At 33.9% G+C, this 23,429-nt stretch overlaps 1 protein-coding gene across 4 annotated transcripts in view; it reads right to left on the reverse strand.

The window, feature by feature from the left end:
* Window positions 1-5,893: 5,893 nt before the first annotated feature.
* LOC142337819 (uncharacterized) overlaps window positions 5,894-23,429 on the reverse strand; it is a 52,560-nt gene continuing 35,024 nt past the window's right edge. For all 4 annotated transcript variants that reach the window (XM_075387360.1, XM_075387368.1, XM_075387378.1 and 1 more), the window contains exons 2-4: window positions 18,015-18,195; window positions 17,232-17,420; window positions 5,894-6,124 (exon numbers count right to left, since the gene is read on the reverse strand). In XM_075387360.1, the coding sequence (XP_075243475.1) occupies window positions 6,062-6,124; window positions 17,232-17,420; window positions 18,015-18,195 (433 nt within the window). In that variant the 3' untranslated portion in view covers window positions 5,894-6,061. The remainder of the gene's footprint in view (window positions 6,125-17,231; window positions 17,421-18,014; window positions 18,196-23,429) is intronic.

Genomic DNA, 23,429 nt, shown 5'->3' on the forward strand with positions numbered 1-23,429 from the left:
GAAGCCTTAAAAATACTACAATATAATAATCAAACCTTATAACCATCAAAAACTGTCACATAACTGCTTTTAAATGCCGCACATGAACAAAAAATTTCACTGATTTAGAAAAAATTTTTGCACACATCAATTTCTCGCTCTCTCAAAAACAGCTTTATGGACAAAAACCACTCTCTGTTCGCTCCCCTCTTCACTTTTGTTCAGCATCAAAATTTTTTTACGCGTTTCATTTCCCGGAAGAAAATAACTGCAAGAGTTCCAGAAGCGACTCGAAGTAAAAAATACCCATCCTTATAATTAAACAGTTAAAACAACTATTGTGAACCCTAAACCGCAACAAATGCCACAAAAAACTTAAGGAAGCATAGAAACGGCATTCAAAAACAAATTGAAAAAAAACTAAAAACCTTAATGAGTTTTTTTTTAAATTAAAAGGAAACTTAAAGCCGAATAAATTTTAAATGCAATTAGAGCAAAAAAGCTCGCAAAACAACGGGCAAGTCATTATAGGCTACGAAACAAGACTAAGATTTAAAAAAAAGACTGCCAAAAAGATTAAGAAAAAATGTTTATTAATTCTTAATTTTTCTGCCAAATTTCCTAAGAAAAAAATTATTTATACCCACAAAAAAATTAATCGATTGGTATCCGAAAATTTTCTAAGTAACAAACTTCTATTCAATTTCCACTTAGAGCCTCAAAACCAAAAACAGGCAAAAAATTATTAAATTTTGTCTAAAAATTAGCAAAACCGATCGAAAACCTCCAAATTAGCATACAACTCAAATTAACTACTTGAAACCTCCAATTCCTATCAAAACAAGCCTAAAACTAATACAATATAATAATCAAACCTTATAACCATCAAAAACTGTCAAATAACTGCTTTTAAATGCCGCACATGAACAAAAAATTCCGCTTACTTAGAGAAAAATTTTGCACACATCAATTTCTCGCTCTCTCAAAAAAACTGCCAAAAAATTAAGAAAAATTGTTTTTAGTTCTTAATTTTTCTGCCAAATTTCCTAAGAAAAAAATTATTTATACCCATAAAATTTTAATCGATTGGTATCCGAAAATGTTTTAAGTAACAAGCTTCCATTCAATTTCCACTTATAGTATCAAAACAAAAAACAGGCAAAAAATCATTAAATTTTGTCCAAAAATCAGCAAAAGCGATCGAAAACCTCCAAATTAGCAGATAACTCAAAATAACTACTTGAAACTTCCAATTCCTATCAAAACAAGCCTAAAACTAATACAATATAATAATCAAACCTTATAACCATCAAAAACTGTCAAATAACTGCTTTTAAATGCCGCACATGAACAAAAAATTGCGCTGACTTAGAGAAAAATTTTGCACACATCAATTTCTTGCTCTCTCAAAAACAGTTTTATGAACAAAAACCACCCTCTGATCGCTCCCCTCTTCACTTTTGTTCAGCATCAAAATCTCAAACTTTTTCACGCGTTTCATATCCCGGAAGAAAATAATTGGAACAGCACCAGAAACGAATCGAAGGAAGAAATTGCCCATCCTCATAATTAAACAACTAAAACAACTATTGTGAACCCTAAACCTCCGAAAATGCCACAAAAAACTTATGGAAGAATAGAAACGGCCTTCAAAAACAAATTGAAAAAAAACTAAAAACCTTAATAAGTTTTTTTAATAGTAAAGGAAACATAAACCCGAATAAAATTCAAATGCAATTAGAGCAGAAAAGCTCGCAAAACAACGGGCAGGTCATAATAGGCTACGAAACATGACTAAGCTTTGAAAAAAAAATTGCAGAAAACAAGATAGAAATTTCTCAATTTTTCTGCCAATTTTTCTAAGAAAAGTGATTTTTACCTATAAAACTTTATTCGATTGATATCTGAACATTCCTTAAGTAACAAACTTCTATTCAAACCCAATCTAAGGCATTCAAACAAACAAACAGGCAAGAAATCATTAAATTTTGTCTAAAAATCAGCAAAACTGATCGAAAACCTCCAAATTAGCATATAACTCAAATTAACTACTTGAAACCTCCAATTCCTATCAAAACAAGCCTTAAAAATACTACAATATAATAATCAAACCTTATAACCATCAAAAACTGTCACATAACTGCTTTTAAATGCCGCACATAAACAAAAAATTTCACTGATTTAGAAAAAATTTTTGCACACATCAATTTCTCGCTCTCTCAAAAACAGCTTTATTGACAAAAACCACTCTCTGTTCGCTCCCCTCTTCACTTTTGTTCAGCATCAAAATCTCAAATTTTTTTACACGTTTCATTTCCCGGAAGAAAATAACTGGAAGAGTTCCAGAAGCGACTCGAAGTAAAAAATACCCATCCTTATAATTAAACAGTTAAAACAACTATTGTGAACCCTAAACCGCAATAAATGCCACAAAAAACTTAAGGAAGCATAGAAACGGCATTCAAAAACAAATTGAAAAAAAAAACTAAAAACATTAATGAGTTTTTTTAATGGTAAAGGAAACATAAAGCCGAATAAAATTCAAATGCAATTAGAGCAGAAAAGCTCGCAAAACAACGGGCAGGTCATAATAGGCTACGAAACATGACTAAGATTTAAAAAAACTGCCAAAAAAATTGTTTAATAATTCTTAATTTTTCTGCCAAATTTCCTACGAAAAAAGTTATTTATACCCATAAAACTTTAATCGAAAGGTATCCGAAAATTTTTTAAGTAACAAGCTTCTATTCAATTTCCACTTGGAGTATCAAAACAAAAAACAGGCAAAAAATAATTAAATTTTGTCCAAAAATCAGCAAAAGCGATCGAAAACCTCCAAATTAGCAGATAACTCAAAATAACTACTTGAAACTTCCAATTCCTATCAAAACAAGCCTAAAACTAATACAATATAATAATCAAACCTTATAACCATCAAAAACTGTCAAATAACTGCTTTTAAATGCCGCACATGAACAAAAAATTGCGCTGACTTAGAGAAAAATTTTGCACACATCAATTTCTTGCTCTCTCAAAAACAGTTTTATGAACAAAAACCACCCTCTGATCGCTCCCCTCTTCACTTTTGTTCAGCATCAAAATCTCAAACTTTTTCACGCGTTTCATATCCCGGAAGAAAATAACTGGAACAGCACCAGAAACGAATCGAAGGAAGAAATTGCCCATCCTCATAATTAAACAACTAAAACAACTATTGTGAACCCTAAACCTCCGAAAATGCCACAAAAAACTTATGGAAGAATAGAAACGGCCTTCAAAAACAAATTGAAAAAAAAACTAAAAACCTTAATAAGTTTTTTTAATAGTAAAGGAAACATAAAGCCGAATAAAATTCAAATGCAATTAGAGCAGAAAAGCTCGCAAAACAACGGGCAGGTCATAATAGGCTACGAAACATGACTAAGCTTTGAAAAAAAAATTGCAGAAAACAAGATAGAAATTTCTCAATTTTTCTGCCAATTTTTCTAAGAAAAGTGATTTTTACCTATAAAACTTTATTCGATTGATATCTGAACATTCCTTAAAAAACAAACTTCTATTCAAACCCAATCTAAGGCATTCAAACAAACAAACAGGCAAGAAATCATTAAATTTTGTCTAAAAATCAGCAAAACTGATCGAAAACCTCCAAATTAGCATATAACTCAAATTAACTACTTAAAACCTCCAATTCCTATCAAAACAAGCCTTAAAAATACTACAATATAATAATCAAACCTTATAACCATCAAAAACTGTCACATAACTGCTTTTAAATGCCGCACATAAACAAAAAATTTCACTGATTTAGAAAAAATTTTTGCACACATCATTTTCTCGCTCTCTCAAAAACAGCTTTATTGACAAAAACCACTCTCTGTTCGCTCCCCTCTTCACTTTTGTTAAGCATCAAAATCTCAAATTTTTTTACACGTTTCATTTCCCGGAAGAAAATAACTGGAAGAGTTCCAGAAGCGACTCGAAGTAAAAAATACCCATCCTTATAATTAAACAGTTAAAACAACTATTGTGAACCCTAAACCGCAATAAATGCCACAAAAAACTTAAGGAAGCATAGAAACGGCATTCAAAAACAAATTGAAAAAAAAAACTAAAAACATTAATGAGTTTTTTTAATGGTAAAGGAAACATAAAGCTGAATAAAATTCAAATGCAATTAGAGCAGAAAAGCTCGCAAAACAACGGGCAGGTCATAATAGGCTACGAAACATGACTAAGATTTAAAAAAACTGCCAAAAAAATTGTTTAATTGTTTAATAATTCTTAATTTTTCTGCCAAATTTCCTACGAAAAAAGTTATTTATACCCATAAAACTTTAATCGAAAGGTATCCGAAAATTTTTTAAGTAACAAGCTTCTATTCAATTTCCACTTGGAGTATCAAAACAAAAAACAGGCAAAAAATAATTAAATTTTGTACAAAAATCAGCAAAACTGTTCGAAAACATCCAAATTAGCATATAACTCAAATTAACTACTTCAAACCGCCAATTCCTATCACAGCAAGCCTAAAACTAAAACAATATCATAATCAAACCTCATAACCATCAAAAATTGCAAAAAAAACTGCTGCTAAAAGCCGCACATTAACGAAAAAAATTCGCTTGCTTAGAGAAAATTTTTTCACTCATCAATTTGTCGCTCTCTCAAAAAACGGTATGAACAAAAACCACACTCTTTTCGCTCCGTGCTTCACTTTTGTTCAGCACCAAAATCACTCCAAATTTTAAAACGCGTTTCATCTCCCGCTTCAAAAATCACTCCAATAAAATTGATTAAAAAAGGACTTCTCCAATATTCCTCTTCGAATCGCAAAGAAAGACAGCGCCCCAATACAATTCAAATTCTTTGAATTGAAAAAATACCAGCATTACCACCCACTGTTACATCGAAAACAGCGGTATGAACAAAAACCACTCTCTTTTCGCTCCGCTCTTCACTTTTGTTCAGCATCAAAACGCGTTTCATTTCCCGGAAGAACATTACCGGAAGAGCTCCGGAAACGACTCGAAGGAGAAAATTACGCATACTTATGGTTAAACAACTAAAGCATTTTTTGTAAACCCTAAACCTCCGCAAATGCCACCAAAAATTTAAGGACGAATAGAAACGGCATTCAAAAAGAAATTGAACAAAAAAAAAACAAAGAAACTTAAAACTTAATGAGTTTTTTTAATAGTAAAAGGAAACATAAAGCCAAATAAAGTTCAATTGCAATTAGAGCGACAAGAGCTCGCAAAACAATGGGCAAGTCATAATAGGCTGGGAAACATGACTAAGATTTTAACAAAACTGCCAAAAAATTAAGAAAGATTCTTTAATAGTTCTTAATTTTTCTGCCAATCTTCCTAAGAAAAAATTATTTATACCTATTAAACTTTAATCGATTGGTATCTGAAAATTATTTAATTAACAAGCTTCTATTCAATTTCCACTCAGATCATCAAAACAAAAAGCAGGCAAAAAATCATTAAATTTCGTCCAAAAATCAGCAAAACTGATCAAAAACCTCCAAATTTAACTCTCCATTGAACTCAAACTAACTACTTGAAACCTTCAATTGCGATCAAAACTAGCCGAAAAGTAATACAATATCATAATCAAACCTCATAACCATCAAAAATTGCAAAAAAACTGCTGTTAAAAGCCGCACATTAACGAAAAAAAATTCGCTTGCTTAGAGAAAATTTTTTCACACATCAATTTCTCGCTCTCTCAAAAACAGCGGTGTGAACAAAAACCACTCTCTTTTCGCTCCGCTCTTCACTTTTGTTCAGCACCAAAATCACTCCAAATTTTTACACGCGTTTCATCTCCCGCTTCAAAAATCACTCCAATAAATGTTACCTCGTTTTGGGGAAAAATTAAACGCGGGTCAACATTTAGAAGAAGCTTTAGAACAATTAAAAACTGCAACTATTTGTTTAATAAGACACTACAAACTTTAAACAGTATGATCACGCGGAATATTTAGTACAATCATTTAATATTTAATACTCTAAATATATAACTCATGAGATTGTTTTCGAGTTGTGGTGGCGGGAATGTGATTGCATAGGGTTCAGTAGGTTGGGTGAATTGTGTTGGAAGCATGGTCTTCTTCGTCTATGATTATCCAGATACCCTGTAAACAGACAGAAAATCATTGAACGCGGACAGGAACTTAAAATTAAAACCCAATTCAGTATAATTATCGGAAACTACCTAGTCTATTACCGACCGCTATCTTTCAAGTTATGAGGATTCCAGATTTTACAACCGAAAAACCTGCTAGAGGTAAACCGGAGCATTCTCAAAAAGTGTTAACCATAGCCAGTTCATAAAGTTGAATTTCTTAATGGCTATACAATGCATCATTGTTATCCAAAAGTGCTACCAACCCGGCTACATATTATGAGGAAGAAACCTATCTGAATCGCATCACACAGAACAAAGCGAATCGGATCGATAATGTGCGTCCGAACATAATGTTCCAACCCAAACTGACATTGAGTTTTAAAAATGAATATTTTTAATATACCTCCAGTTTCGGGATTCTCATCAGCATACCTTGTCTTTAGAAATGAAAACAGCCAAAAGGAAATTTTATAGCAAAATTTCATTCTTATGTCCAATGTAAACACTGACGGCACTTAAAAAAAAAGTTGAATTTGTTTTAGAATTCCTCGGGGAAATAACATTTGTCCTTCGACTACTAAAATAACCTCAAAATTTTTTCATTGAGTATGTAATTTTTGCGATTAATGCTATTTGTACTTGCTTTTTTAAAAGAAAAAAGCAGGATTCCTCAAAAATTCTTTTTGGTAAACAATTATATTAAACTTCGAAAACTCGAACAATTGACATTTTCAAAACATTAACTGCAGTTAAAGACGTAGCTTTTGGTTGAAAAGTTAAATTCAGACATGAAAATCACTATTCATGAAAAAACGACAAAATGGAACAATTTTCTGTTGAAAACGACAGAATGCTATCGTTAATCTGGTTCTTTTTTCCATTTTATGAGAGAAACGCGTTAGAAAAACCGTGGAGCGAAAAACAATTTTCTGTCGAAAACGACAGAATGGTATCGTTAATCTGGTTTATTCCATTTTTTATTCCAACGACAGAAAATCGTTGGAAAAACCTTTTGACACCATGAGTTTCCTGCAACTGTGACACATTGATCCATGTGCAGTTATCCAATAAAGTGTATCCAACTTTACTTTACTATTCGAAACAATTAAGTGCTAAAAAGTAAACTCTTTACTGCTGTAATTCTTTGTCCTAAATAACCTGATAAACTCTAATATATCTTCCTATTTGCTAACTTATTTTCGAATTTTCCAGAAAAACAATGCCATATGAATAGAAAACTGAAATTAAAACTCTAATCTTATGAACCTTCAAACTTAAGACAGCAAGGAGGCTCGGTAATATGCGTTCTTACTTAATGTTCCGACCCAGCTCATCCACATTCTTGACTTAATTGGCTTCCAAATAAGGAGAAGATAAAAAAACTTTAAAAAATAACAATTGTTCAACAAATTACTAATGGAATGAAATAAAGCCACTTTAAAGGGCCGATGAATTTTGCTCTTAATATGACAACTAGAAAAAAATAAAGTCAGATAACAAACAAAAAATACGACCAAACTCACATCAGATAAAACCGAAACAACCAAATCATCCTGTACTTCATTAGAAAAGATCTGGAACCTGCACTCAATGCGACTTAGTATCAGGCCGACAAAAAGCAAAAAGGGGCGAAGTTAAAAAAAATCATTCCTATTTTTGAAAAAAATTAATCTTAAATTGATTAAACAAATTATATGTTTAACTGTTATATTATATATATATATATGTGTATGTATAACTATATATATTTATATATATAAACATACATATATATATATATATACATATATATATATATATATATTCATTAAAATATATTTATAAATATATATATATATATATATATATATATATAAATATATATATATATAGATATATATATAATTAAAAATAAGTACTAAACTTAAAGGTAATTCATTTTTATCTTCATACGAAGAAATTGAGACCTGTCATCATCTAAATTTGATTCATAATACTACAAAATGAAGAAAACTACCAAAAAATTTAAAAAGTTCAAACATTGCGCGAAAATGACAGTGAAGCTGTTAAAACCATAAATTTGTCAATAAGAACCTTGAAGTTGTTCAATTGCACAACTTTTCAAAACTAATGGGACCATCCACTATTTTATAATTTAATAAGAAAACAACAATCTTTTAAAATGTACAAATATGAAAAAATCAGAATAATTTTACAAAATCTTTTAGTAACAAAGCCGAGAAAAAAATGGTTGAACCCAAAACCGGTATGAAGAAAAAATTATAGCTCACTGGAAACGGGTTGTGACTTGGCTTTATAGAAAAAAATAAGCTACGAATCGCAAAAAAATGATTTGAAAAATGGCGAAGCTGCAAAAACCAAATATCATTTTGAAAACAATTTTTTTTTCAAAATTGGAAAAAATCTTAAATCTTTCATTTCCTTGAAAAACTCAATTGAAAATCAATCAGACAATTAACTTTTAACTGAACTCATTCAATAAGTTCAAATTGTCGTTTCACATCGAAAAGTACAACAAACAGGCAAAAATAATTAAATCCACTAAAATTTACGAGAGGACTGTTTCTCAGCCCATAAATATTCATAATTTATTTATTCAACAAAACCTCTTAATATATTCATTTGCAGCTTTTTCAAAACTGTGTCTTCATCCCACACTGCTCTCCGTCAATTAGACTTGTCAACAATAAAAAAATCCCACAAAAAACAAAATGAACCTATAAAATAAGCAATTGTAATCAAAAACAAAGAAAACTTTTGAAAACTCTTGGCATCAAAACGAAAAAATCAATCGCTAAACATAGAACCGTTACAAAAAAACTAACAATTCACAAAAAATAGGTTTTGGCCCGTATTGTCTAATACTAGGACAGAATTTGAGGGACATCAGATAAATTATTGGAAGAGTTCAATAATTCAAAGACATTTTCTCAAAGCAAGTATATTCAAAGTCCCAAGAGACATTAGATAACGACTGAAATCATTATCTATACCCTTTTATAGCTCTCAACAAGGCTAATTGGGTCTTTGATTGTGGTGACTAAATGATTGGCCTACAAAACTATAACAAATGAAAGCAAAACATGAAAAGTCCATAATATTTTACGAAATTATATGCTCAAAGCCAATGATCTTAACTCCAAAACCATAAAATATAATCGTTGACCTAATTTTTTGGAAGTATTATCTGTCAATAATTGAGCCCTGATTTGGATTTCTTGTCAATAATTAACACAAAAAGTACGGAAACATTTTAAAAAAAGAGGGTGAGCCCCAACAAAACCTAATTTGTTTGTAACGGTCCATGCTGAGGTCAAGATCAGCCTTGATATTGCTGCACGTCTAACTAAGATCTTATATGTTCAAATGGTTGCTAAAAATATCAATTTTTAAACAAAAATTTTCAGTATTTTAAAAACAATTAATGCTTTTTGTAATTATTTAGAATTTGCGTTTGCAAAAAACCTGGCAAAATTAAAAAATCAGAAACTCTTAAAGCCAGCGGGATTACTACGAGCGCTTTTATTGAGCTCAAGAAGAAAATTGCCGCAGGTTTTAGGTATCTACTTCCAGCAGATTTACAGTAGGTTGGCTAAAAAAGCATGCTTAGCCTCATTTTTGACAAAAAAAAGTCTGAATTTCGGAAAGTTAGCATAAATTCTAACCTAAAAATTCGGATCGAAAAAATCAGCAACGCTCCTATATCTTTAAAAAATACACCAATAACACTACCGTTGACATTTTTAACACGCTTTAACAGAATTGACGAAAATTGGGACAAGATTACGGAAAATTTGAACGAAAGCATCGTTATTCTGTCGAATTTTCATAAAAATTAAAATCTCGATAACTCCCTGTAAGAAAACCAGTTTTAAAAAAATTTTTTTAATTCCATATTTCACGCTGGAGGGGCTTTCTAATGATATCACTCAAAACTCTCTACGATGATTATATTGATTTGCAAAAAAATGACTAAACAAAAAAACCCAATCGAATATTAAACAAAATTAAGAAAACGAAATTTAAAAAATATTTTTAATTCCATATTTTACGCTGGAGGGGCTTTCTAATGATATCACTCAAAACTCTCTACGATGATTATATTGATTTGCAAAAAATGACTAAACAAAAAAAACCCAATTGAATATTAGCTTCCTAAAGTGGGTCGGAACAACAAAATACATAAAAATTATGAAATAAAGCAGGAAGATTTCGCCAAAACTATTTCAGCTTTTTTCCCAATTTCAAATGTCCAAAAGGACTTGATTGTGATAATTGTTTTGGTTGTGATGCTTTCATATCAAATTCAACGGACCACTAAGACTTGACAATGGCCCGCGAGGTAAAGCGAAATGTGCTAATGTGCTAAGTTTTTGGTTTTGTTTTTCACTAGGTGCATTCGTCCTTGGGTTATTCGTTCCTATCTAAAGCGGCGGTTAGGTTTTTGCCGCGCGTTTTTTTTCTGAAATCGCTTTCCTTTTCAGTTCAGCACTTTTTGAAGAAGTTGAAGAAAAAGTGAATTTAAATTAGTTGTGATTTAAAAACAGCTGAGAACTCAAAATACACTTAAATTACATTGGGGAAATTTTGGGAAAAACTGAGTTCTCGACAACAAACCTAACCGTAGAATAATACTTTTTAATGAAAAGAGTAAGCGACATTAAAAACATATTTTTGAACTGTTCTACATGCCTGCCCAATGAGTAATTCCATCGCATTCATCTTGTTTGTTAAAATAATAATTATGAGAGCTTTCAAAGTTTAATTAAATTTTTAATACATCACTGCATTCGAGCGAAACGTTTTCAATAGCATTATGAAGTGTCCAATTAACAGCAATTTAGCCCAAAATCGTCGCATCTCATTAGCAAATATCAATTTCAGTCTCAAGCCTCCTTCTGGTATTCAAATTTTTAACATGCAGTTTATTTTTAATATGAGCGTCTTAAAATTATTGAGTTCAGCCATGCTGGCTTTACAATGCAAAAGCAGAATAAATATTTTGTCTTGATAGAGATTGAACATAATACGCATATAAATACCATATAAGCAGTGAACTAAACAATAGTTCAAATGCGCAAGTCTTTTTCAGAATTTTCAATGCAAGTGGTTCTTTCGCAAAACGTTGTTTTTCCCCCTAAACTTTTCTTTTTGTAAAAAGCCAATGATCACTGTTGGCGCCAGTTGCCACAATCTATGTATTCACAAATTACATAGATTACAATCTATGTAGTCACAATCTATGTTTTCATAATATGTTTTCATAGTCACAATCTATGACACAATCTATAAATTGTAGTCACAACAAATGATATCAACTTATGTTGATATCAACATACCAACTTATTATCAACAAAAATTTATTTGAGTAGCCCGCGGTTCAAATAATAATTAAATTCAAAAAGAATAAACCGTTAAGGTTGCGGCACCGCTTTCTTTTTGAATTTATTTTTTCCGTTTTTGCCGTTCTTTGTTAGTCGTTTGACGTATTGACATTGACTATGGCCAATGACAGGTCTCAATTGCTTCCTGTAGGGTAGACGTTGACCTTCTTAATGAGCTTAGTTGATACATATTGGTTTTAACTAACTTGAAATTGGTTGTTTTCAAAAATAGAAACGTAATTTTGCACTTTGCCCTTTTTGCTTATCTTTTTCAGCCTGTTGCTGAGTATCCTTATTGACAGGTCTCATATCTTACCTAATGACGATCTAATGAGGTAGAGGTTAATTTTTTAAGGTTATATTTCTTTTTGATTTTTTTCTATTTCATTTTAAAGATTTTTTTTCAATAAAGAAGTCAAGTTTTGGTCGTTATTAAAGTTGCTACTATTTGATATTTAGTTTTGTCTTCTTCAGTACTCTCATTACTAGCAAATCTCACCAACCCTCTAATCCAGCATTTTTTTCACTTATTTGATTGTTGAAAGATAAACGAATTTTTGAATATGTTCTGTCTTTTCCTCATTTGTTAGACAATTAAATCAAAATATGGACGAGCGGGGTTGGAACCTTATGTGCAAACGCACATTACCGAGCCTCCTTGTTTTGCTTAGGCTGCATTTTTTTCTGCACTCTATGTTTGAAAAACAATATGGTTCCATCAGAAACTTAACCTGAATTAGTTATCCAATATACAAGTTTTTCGAATAATATTTATGTTCTTTAGGCCTGAGATTGGTGCTAGAGTTCAACCATAAGAACAAAATGATGGCTACAATGTTTTTAGTATGATCTGTAATCAACATGAGAAACCCACAATGATATCAATTATTGCAGTCACTATTTCTGTTGGTGCATAATTATTTATTGGAAGAGTCCAAGATTAGTCTCAATCAAGCCCTGATTTTGTTGCACGTCTAAAAAAGCGATTGATAATTCCATATGTTTTCATTATAAGTCTATGAGCAAATGAAATATTTCATAAAACCAAACAATAATTGATGCCATTTGTATAATTATTGAGAAAATTTTTCAAAAAATCGAGTTTCAAAGATTGTGACAGCAGATGTAAGGTCTCTACTTCCATTATAGTTGAACAAAGTGTGACGCAAAAGCGCATTCAGAGCCATTTTTGATTTAAAAGAGACCAAAACTCGAAAAATTTAGCAAAAATATAAACCAGAAAAACTCGGATAGAACCAATCGGCAAGCCTCCTCTATCCTTTATACTAAAACCAATATTATTCTTCTGAAAAATTTTTAAAAGTAAAAAACAAAAAAAGCTTATTTGGAGCAATTGTTGATTGAAAAAGACTGAAACTCGAACAAATTAGCAAAAATTTTAAACACAAGTCTAAGATAAAACCAGTCGACAAGCCTTCTCTATTCCTAATATTAAAATCAATCACATTTTGGAGAACAATTTTAGCAAATTTTGGCACAATTGACCAGAATTTGGCACAATTGACCGAATAAAAACAATTGAATTTCGTCTACTATTCGCAAAATTTAAACTTCGATAACTCCCTGTAAAAAGAAACAAAGCCAAAAAATTTTTATTTCTACATCCTACGCTGGATGTGCTTTTTAATGATACCAGTCCGAACTCCCTATGTTGAATATATCCATCGGCCAAAATTAACTGAATAAAAAACCCATTTGAGTATATAGTTCTTCCCCGGAACAATCAAAATTTTTGACGTCAAATATGAAAACTAGTTTGCCAACCAAAAATTAGATATTTTAACAAGCATTCTCGTGTTTCTTCCTTCAATTGGAGGTCCAATTGTGAAAAAAGAAGGCAATGATATTGCTTCAACGATAAAAACGCAAAATGCGAAATATATATAAAAAACGGTAACAAAACTACGAAATGTGGATTAAAAATGGCACAATACTGCCAGAATTGTCATTTTTTTCTGATTTAACAAACGATACTATAATATCTTAGAAATATAGTCAAAACCAAAACGGCAATTTCAACAATGACATGAAACTAACGGGCAGTTCTGTAAATTTCCGGGAAAAATGTACACAAATAAACGATACAGATACAGATATAAAATAAGCTAAGAGATAGTAAACTCAATTGGACGTAATCTGAGCACAAACAAAAAAGCTGTTTAGGCTCTACTAATAAAAACTTAAGCTACTAAAATATACCAGCGGGTGACAAAAACAGTTAATGAGCAAACTGGAGTTAGAGAAAAAGTAATTTGCTCCAATAGAAGCAAATCACATTTGAGCACAAAAAAACTTTTTATCAAAAAATTACATGAAATCGATGAAATGAGATGTTCCTGATAATTAACCCTTTAACTCACAAAAACCTCAAACATTTGAGTTGTGGCAATGACATAGGTTGTGGCCATCAACTGCAATTGAAGTTCGAACGATTCGAATATTGAAAAAAGTTCTTCTTAATTGCACAGACAATCTGCAAAAAGATTTGAATTTGATTTTAAATTTGCTTTTTTATTGCTAATCTAACATAAGGTGCTTTGAGAGATAAAATCAGTGAAACTTTATCGGTATTTAAATATTCAAAAGTTATGGTGAAAAATAACTCAAAAACTTTATCTGATTCATCGAATTAGTTTTCAAAGGTAAAAACAAAGGGCTGCTTGAAGAGTGGAACTATTCAAGGATTCTAGAGTTATAGAACACTTCGCAATAAGGGCAAAAAGAACTAAAAATCATCGTAAATGTTCTAAGAATTGATTAAAGTTTGACAAATAACCTGGTAGATCTTCATTCCAGATTAGAATTCCGCAAAGTGAAAGAAGACATACCCATTTTTGCTTACGAAAAGGAAGACAGCAGTTCTTACGGTCAATTTTTTTTGGCAAAATGGCCAGAAAATTAGAACCTGCCGCATAATAAATGTTTGTAGAATGCCAATTTTTATAAAACGAAATTTTTTAGTGAAAGAAAGTTGACAAATGTTTCCATTAACCGTCTTTTCATTCTAAAAGGAGAATCAATCGTAAAACTATTGAACCATTCTAAAACGAGAATCAATTGTAAAATCATTAACCCAAATTCACCGAAGTAAAAAAACAAGTTGAGTTTAAAATCCCTTCCTTCCGACATATTGTTGGTCGGAACAGTTAGAAGAAGGTATCACAAGATTATAAAGTTAAGCGATGATTGAGTACATTGTGATGCCTCTCAAAAAGTTGTAAAATGAAAGTTTACTTTAAAGCAAACTTTAGAAGAAGGGTCGTGTTCCAACAAATTTTTTGGTTCAAAAACCTTTAGTGGAAAACATTTTTCTATTTTTTTGCCCCCAGTTAACACCCTGGAATCAAATTTGTATTTTAAAATTGCATGTGTTGCAGATTTTTCTGGTTTGACAAGTTCTGTAAATCAGTGGCTGCTGTCAAACCATTTTTATTTGCCTGATACCCATATCTAAAATTGAGTATTCATATTATAGAGCTAGTTATAATAAAAAATGGCTGTTTTTTTTTCAATAAATCATTTTTTTTAAAATGTTATCATTTTTATTTAAAAAAATGATAAAATAATAGTAATAGAAACTGAAAAGCTAGAAACACAACCATTGTTTTCATACTAGCTCTATAATCTGGACACCTTTTTTATTGTTAATCTAACATAACATAAGGTGCTTTAGAGATAAAAATCAGCTAGACTATATTTAAATATTCTAAAGTTATGGTGAGAAATAACTCAAAAAATTTATCTAATAATTGATCGAATAGTTTTTCAAACGTAAAAACAAAGGGCTGAACGTAAAACCAAAGAGTGGAACTATTTAAGGATTCTAGAGTTATTGAGCACTTCGCAATGAGGGCAAAAAGAACTGCAAATCATCGTAAATGTTCTAAGAATTGTTTAAGGTTTGACAAAAAACCTGGTCAATCTTCTTTCCAGATTAGATTTCTGCAAAGTGAAAGAAAACATACCCGTTTTGCTTAAAAAAAGGAAAAGGAAGATAGCAGTTCTCACTGTCAATTTTTTTTGACAAAATGGCTAGAAAATTAGAATTTGCCGCCTAATAATTGTTTGTAGAATGCACATTTTTGTAAAATGAGACTTTTTAGTGAAAAAAAGTTGACAAATGTTTCCTTTAACCCTCTTTTCATTCTAAAACGAGAATCAATTGTAAAATTATTGAACCATTATTATGATTAACTTTTAATTTTTTGTAAAATATTTTGAATGAAAGTTACGGAGAAGTGATCAAAATTAGTACAAATAACCGATGTCACCAAAACCTTAGTCTAAATTATTATTATAAGACAAAAATCAAAAAAGGTCGAGCCTCATCCAATTTCTACATAATCTCGATAAAATTTTTTGAGTTTGGTTCTTCCAATTGAAATTAAAAAAGAGCTTAAATTTGCTAATTTGGCGCCAAAAAATTTTTTTTCTCTAAATATCTCGAAGTTTGACCATTTAGATTTAAAAAAAATAAAATTTTGGCAAAGATGCCACAAAAAGTCAACAAAATCTGAACAATGCCAATTTGCAAGCAGTTTTGAACATCGGTGATTCCGCCGGAAAAAGATTTTGAGTAAAAACTTCCAATTCGAATATTCTATCCTCAAAAGGTTTCCTGATACCACTCATTTCCTTCTAAATCAAATAATTCTGTTAACCCAAATTTACCGAACTAAAAAAACCAGTTGAGTGTAAAATTCCTTCCACCATATTGTTGATCGGAACAGTCAGAACAAGGTATCCCAAGATTATAAAGTTAAGCGATGATTGAGTACATTCTAATGCCTCTCAAGTTGTAAAATGAATGTTTACTTTAATGCAAACTTTAGAAGAAGGGTCGTGTTGCTACACATTTTTTGGTTCAAAGATCTTTAGTGGAAAACATTTTTCTATTTTTTGCCCCCAGTTAACACCCTGACATCAAGTTTGGATTTTAAAAATGCATGTGTTACAGATTTTTGTTGTTTGACAAGTTCTGTAAATCAGTGGCGGCTGTCAAACCATCTTTATTTGCCTGACACCCATATTTAATTTTGAGTCTTCATATTATAGAGCTAGTTATAACAAAAAATGGCTGTTTTTTTATTCAATAAATCATTTTTTTAAAAAAATTTTATCATTTTTATTTAGAAAAATGATATAATAACAGTAATAGAAACTGAACAACTAGAAGAACAATCATTGTTTTTTCTACTAGCTTTATAATCTGGACACGGTTTTCAAACTAGGTATCAGGAAAATGATATCGTTATGATGTCTTTAATGATATCTTTAATATATCCTTGCCATTTGCTACGCATTTAATTGTAAGTCATGAAGGTGTTTGTTCCCTGTGAATCCATTTCATTGACTTCAATAATTCAGGAATATACACCTATTTGAGAAAACTGCATTCACACAATTATTTCTGGGCCACCTAATGAAAAAATTTTCTTTGTGGCAAAAAGATTTAGCAGAAATAATGGGTCTTAAATTGGGATTTTGTCAGAGTGTACAGCTTGCAGGGGGGAGGGGAGGGGGCATTAATCAAATTTTCCTGACAATATAGTTGATATCAGACTGTTGTTGGGCAGCACCTTACCCCTCACTGTGCCTCTTATAACATATAGATCTAAAATTTTCAGGTTTCTGGACTTAAGTTTTCTGGACACTTAAGTTGTTCGACGTACGTTTATCATTCCACATTATGGTATTTTGTGGGCTTACTTTAGAGTCGTCCACTGGGATGTTGTACTCTGGCACCTGGTGATGAGTGGCAATGTGCTCCTCTATCTCATCTTCAATCAGGTCCTCGGGGTATGCACTGGCAGTCCACTGGACCATCAGTTTCTTCCTGTTCTCCGGCTCCATCACCATCATGCACAGCCGAGTGCCTCCCTCGAACCCAAACAGGATCTGCAAATGGGGTGTGTTAAACTGGTTGTGTGAAAAAGGACAATTTTTAGTTTGAACAATGGCAATATAGTTGTAAAATAGCAAAATGTTCTCAAAGAACTAGCCTCGAAAATAAGTGATCATTTTGTGCATGCCAATTTTTGTAATTTAATCTTTACGTTTCAACACTTAGGTTCAAACAGAGCTGAGAACAATTGATTGTTGGTGTTTAAAGTTGGAGAGGAAAAATGGATCTTTTCCGTTTGTGCCCCTCCCCAGCTCAGTGGCGCATATTATTTGCACCCCGCCCCCCACACTCACGTGCCATATTTATACATGATGACTTACTATGTAATGATGGCACGTGCTCTGTAACTGGGGGGGAGGGGGGGGGGGGGGGGTACACACGGAAATGATCCTAAAAATTAAAGGTAAAAATTGGCAGATTATATAGCGTGACATAGCTTGAAATATGAATGCAACAAGATTCACGTTGTTTCGACTTCAGAGAAGCATTGAGAACATTGAAGAACGAGTAAAGAAGCTATAGAAGAAGTGAGTTCATGGAAACTCAAACGTGTAACTGCATCACTACCCCTTCCGATGTTGTCTAACCTGTAGTACCATGTCATGAAGAGTCCTGTGTTCGGTGGTGTGACAAATGAATACAACGTCCACACCACTTTTATGGGCGAACCCTAGTTTGAACATGCCGGGTGAGTGGGGCAGGAGTTTGGTGGTCTCATCCACAGTGTGCCAGTCACTCCCGATTCCCTCGACAGCCTCCGCTGCTTGTCTGTAAAAACAATAGAACTTGCTTTGCTTGTCTGTAAACACAGAAACAACAGTTTGCGTAATTCACTTCCGACGTATGGTAAATATTACAATATTACTAAGCTCCGGTAGTGTCCCAGGTTGAGGTCCCAGACCGAAAGTCGATATCTCCAGGCTCGGGGATGTCGTGCCTTCAAATTTACATGTTCTGGAAACACGGAAAAATGCACAAAAGTCTGGACATGAACCCACGAAAGGTCTGCTGAACGCATTCAAATGAACCCCATTCAAAAACGATTGAAAATTTGCGAGAAAATTTGGTGCGGTAGGATTTTGAATTTAACATTTTGTATCATCCCAGAAAATAAAACATTTTTCAAGAATGAAACCTTGAATGAATTGAACAGATGAATCAACAGATTACAGAAAAGATAGCACCCGTAAGATAAACCGAAGTGTCTGGAACCTGAAAAAGAAAACCAGGAAGCAAAACCGTTTCAATTTTTCTTAACAAATGACTGATTGATTCTAAAATTGTGTAACGGCTGCTCTCCTTGTGTTTCACAAAGAAAGTTTTACACCGCCCAGTTCGTTCTGAGTGGTTACAAAATCTGTCCGGATACTTCGTTTACGCAGTTCGCTTTTGTAACTGTATATCCGTTCTGCTGTACTTACCGTTGCATTAACTATTCTGTTCGTAATTATTGGCTAATCTTAATTTTTTCAACTATCAATTTGAACTGGATTGCTACAGATCACACAATACGGGATCTCTTTATGTATACCAGTTCAATCCGATAGAAAAAACAAATCAAAGACAAAGATATATGTCTAAGACCTGTTTGTGCAAAAATATTTAAATTTAAACTTAAGTTGGCTTTTGCTATTTGTACTCACAAGTTGAGAATACCAGAAGTTGGGGTTGAATTTCAGCTCCAAAATTTCTTTGATGCAAGACACAGTAACAGAATTTACTGCTCAAGAATAATTTTTTGAATACAAGACACAGTAACAATTTACTGCTCAGGAATATTTCTAGTTCAAGACACAGTAACACGTTATTCACTGCTCAAGACAATTTGTTTTGCAATATTTTGCTGAGTTATATTTTCAGCCGTTTTCTGCGGCTACTACGTTGAGTTCTGTGTGTTGCTTTTGTTATTTCCCCCTTTTTCTCTTTTTTCTCACGTGACAAACTAAAACTAGAACTAGAACTATAACTATAACTATTAAATGACTAGGACAAAAGAAAGTGTTTTGTTTCTATTTTCCCGCCTACAGAAGCTTAGCGAGCTCAGCTCCAACATCGCCGGCCCTGTTTTCCTTCGTGAAAACATCTTCGTCCATTGATAGCACTGGAGCGAGCTTCACTACTGGTCTCTTGTAGTATCCATCTTTCGTTCGAATTTTCGCTGATCGAATCACTCCGTCCGTCGGAATTTTCAAAGGTTTCGGTTATTCGACCCATATTGTAATATCCACGTTTGTCACTGTCTTCCACTAACCACACAAGATCACCCTGCTGAAGACTTCTGTCCGTTGTGGTCTGCCATTTCTTACGACTGTTCAACGTTGGCAAGTACTCTTTACGGAATCTGTCCCAGATGAGGTCTGCGTAAGCTTGTGTTTGTCGGAAGAGCTTTCTATGATCAACAAATTGCTCTGCACCTGATAGATACGGTAAAGAAAGGTTCTTGTTGCCAAGTAGGAAATGGTTTGGAGTAATAGCTTCTAAATCGGTAGCATCAGAACTGACTTGTGTCAGCGGTCTAGCTTTCAGCATCTGTTCAACAAGACACATCGTGGTTGACATAACATCCTCCGTGACTGATCGATTGCCCAGCACTGCGTACATTGCCTTCTTGCAACTCCTAACCAGTCTTTCCCACACTCCTCCAAAGTGTTGTGCTGCAGGTGGGTTGAACTTTCATCTGATACCCTGTTGAATCAAATGTTCTTCAATTCGAACCTTGTTCCATGCTGCTATATACTCTGCCAGTTCTTTTTCAGCTCCAACGAAGTTTGTCCCGTTATCGCTAATCATTTTGACCGGTTTGCCACTTCGTGCAATGAATCTCATAATTGCGTTCAGACAACTATCAGTGTTTAGTTTTGGTACAATCTCTATATGTACCGCACGTACAGTAAGGCATGTGAATAGACAGCACCAACGCTTTTCGTTTCTTCGACCAATCTTTACTGTGAATGGTCCGAAATAGTCTACGCCCACATTCGAAAATACTGTTGATGCGACTAATTGTTCTTCAGGTAGATCTGCCATTACTGGTGCCTTTGTTTGGGCTCTTCCCTTTCGACATCTAATGCATTTGTTTTTGATCGATCTCAAAGCATTTCGTATGCCTAGGATCCAGAATTTTTGCTGGACTATGTTTCTGACATGTTCAGCACCTTGGTGGTGTTTATTCTTATGTTCATTTTGCAAGAATAATTCAACTACATGGTGCTTCCAATGTAACAGTATTGGGTGCTTGGTTTCGAAGTTCAGATGTTTTTTACCTATTCTGCCTTGAGCACGAATAAGTCCTTGCTGGTCTATGAATGGTGAAAATTGGAGGATTTTGCTGTTTTTTGGAATTTCCCTTTCAGCCTTGAAAGATTTCATCTCTTCAGCAAACTGTTCTCGCTGCAGTAGTCTGAAGATGCTTGCTTGTGCATCCTCTCTTTCTTCAACACTTAGTGTTTTTGTTGCCGGTTTGCATTTTTTGAATACACGCTGTATGTATGCCATTGTATTTACTAGTCGATTATAATTGCTGAATCGTTCCCACTGAATCATCGGCTTTTTCTCCTCAACCTTAGCTGAGAAAACCATTTGGTCGTTTTGATCGTCTGAAGCAAACGTTAAATTTACCTGTTCAGGCCATTCGTTCTCTCATTGCTTCAACCAGGCCGGCCCAGTGAGCCATTCGCTTCTCTTAAATTCGTCAACATTGATTGCTCGTGTCCCGATGTCAGCTGGATTGTTAATACTACTCACATGATTCCACTGTGAAACATTAGTTGTATCCAAAATCTCAGCTACTCTGTTTGCGACAAACACCTGTTGCTTACGGTGGGAGCTGTGAATTCATTGCAGAACAGTAGTGGAGTCTGTCCAAAAGCTAGAAATGTGAATCTTCGATTCGTGTTCCTTCACTATCTGCTCTTTAAGTCTCACCGCAATCACTGCTGCTTGTAGTTCCAAGCGTGGTATGGAAAGGTGTCGCATCGGTGCAACTCTGCACTTTCCGATTACAAATGCTAAGTCTGCTGAGTAATCTTTGGGCTTTGAACGTAGGTATGCCACTGCGCACATTGTATCTTCAGATGCGTCGGCAAACACATGAAGTTCCCATTTGTCCTTGGCTGTGCTGAAGTATCTTCTATCAATGCTGGTTTCTGCTACTTCTGGAAGCTGCGCCTTCCACTTCAGAAACTCTTCTTCTTCGTTAGGTTCTACTGAGTTGTCCCAATGTTGTCCATTTTTGGTCCAGATGCTCTTCAGGAGTCGTCTCATATGGACACTGAATGGTGCAAACAGTCCAAGAGGATCAAACACTGAAGAAACTAGAGATAAGATCTTCCTTTGGGTGATTGGGGTCTCAACTTCTTTGCTTGTACCTCTACAAACCTGTAGACTATCATCGATAATCGTCCACTGAAGCCCAAGCACTGATGACCCTTCCTGGCTGGGTTCTACTTCAACCTGCTTTGTTTTGCTGATTGATCTTAAGTCCTCTGGGATTGCGTTGGTTACCACGTCGCTGTTGGTGATCACTTCTTCAGTTCAAATCCATGTTTTGAGAGAAGAGATTGCAGTTGTTTAAAAACCTTGATTGCTTCTTCAGGTGTTTCGACTGACTTGATGAAATCGTCCATGTAGAAGTTGTTTTGGATTGTTTTCGCTGCAATTGGGAACTCGTCCTCGTTGTCGATGGCTACTCGCTTCAGAGCGTAGTTGGCACATGTTGGTGAACTCTTTGCTCCAAAAACATGACGTTGATACTCGTATATTTGCACAGGTTCGTTCATTGTTGGTCGCCACAAAAATCTCAAGCGGCTTTTATCCCGTTCTGGAACTTGCACTTGCAAAAACATTGATTCAATATCTGCGGTTAGGGCAATTGGTCCTTCTCGAAATCTGAATATTGTTCCGATCAATCCGTGTAGTAGATCGGGTCCGGCTAACAACTTGTCAATTAGACATACATCCTTGTATTTTGCTGCAGCGTTGCAAACACGGCGAACTTTACCCGGTTTGTTGGAGTTTAGTACTGGATGGTGTGGCAAATACCATTCCTTTCCGAAAGTGCTTTTGACTTCCGATTTGCCAAGGATCTTCACAAATCCTTTTTCAACATCTGTATCAATTGACTGTTGATACAATTCTTTTAAATTTGGGTCTCGTTGGAATCTTCGTTCCAGTGAGTAGAGCTGACCAAGGGCTGAGCCGTAGTTGTTTGGGAGATTGGGTTCTGGTTCACTCCAGAGCATGCCCAATTCGTACCGCTCGCCTGTAAACTTTGTCGTGCTCTCTAGAGATTTGTGAGCGTGCTGCTTTTTCTTTGATTGACTTACAACATTTATTTTGGAAGCATAGGTTTCCATGTCCCAACATAATTGGATATTTTCTGCCACTTTCACATCTTCTGTGAAGGCAAAATGACAAACATTTTGACTTTTCTTCCCTGTCATGGGACCACTGACTACCCATCCTAATTCTGTTAAAACGGCGAAATGCTCACTTCGTGTTCCAATCTTATAGTCCAATGGACGTTGAATTTCGTAGGCATCTTGTCCAAGTATGATGCCTACTTCCATCAGGTTGAATCTTCTGTTAGTGAGAACATTCAGGTGTCTGAAGTTGTTCTTCAGTTCCCTGTAATCGTATATTGTGTTTCCCAACGAGATTGATGGGTGTGCAAACGCTTCAACTGAATGCACCTTTGAGTTTAGTCCCTTTATTGTGATAGGAACCTTCTCTGTCCTCAAATCTTGCGTCCCATGTATGCCAGCTATGTTCAAAGTAACGTCCGTGCCTTTGGCTTGTAGTTGATTCTTGACACTTTGATCGATGAATGAAACTGTTGACCCACTATCGAGGAAAGCATAGGTAGTCAACCTGTTACTACCTTTCTGAACCGATACCGGAACTATTTGAAGAAAACTAGTAACTTGGTTACTCTGATTGATTGTTGCTGCGCTTACATTAACTGCGTGACTACCCTCGTCCATTTGGTTTTCTGAGTGTAGCAG

Source organism: Convolutriloba macropyga, chromosome 1, assembly GCF_964194025.1.
Source record: "Convolutriloba macropyga chromosome 1, txConMacr16.3, whole genome shotgun sequence".
Classification (NCBI taxonomy): domain Eukaryota; kingdom Metazoa; phylum Xenacoelomorpha; order Acoela; family Convolutidae; genus Convolutriloba; species Convolutriloba macropyga.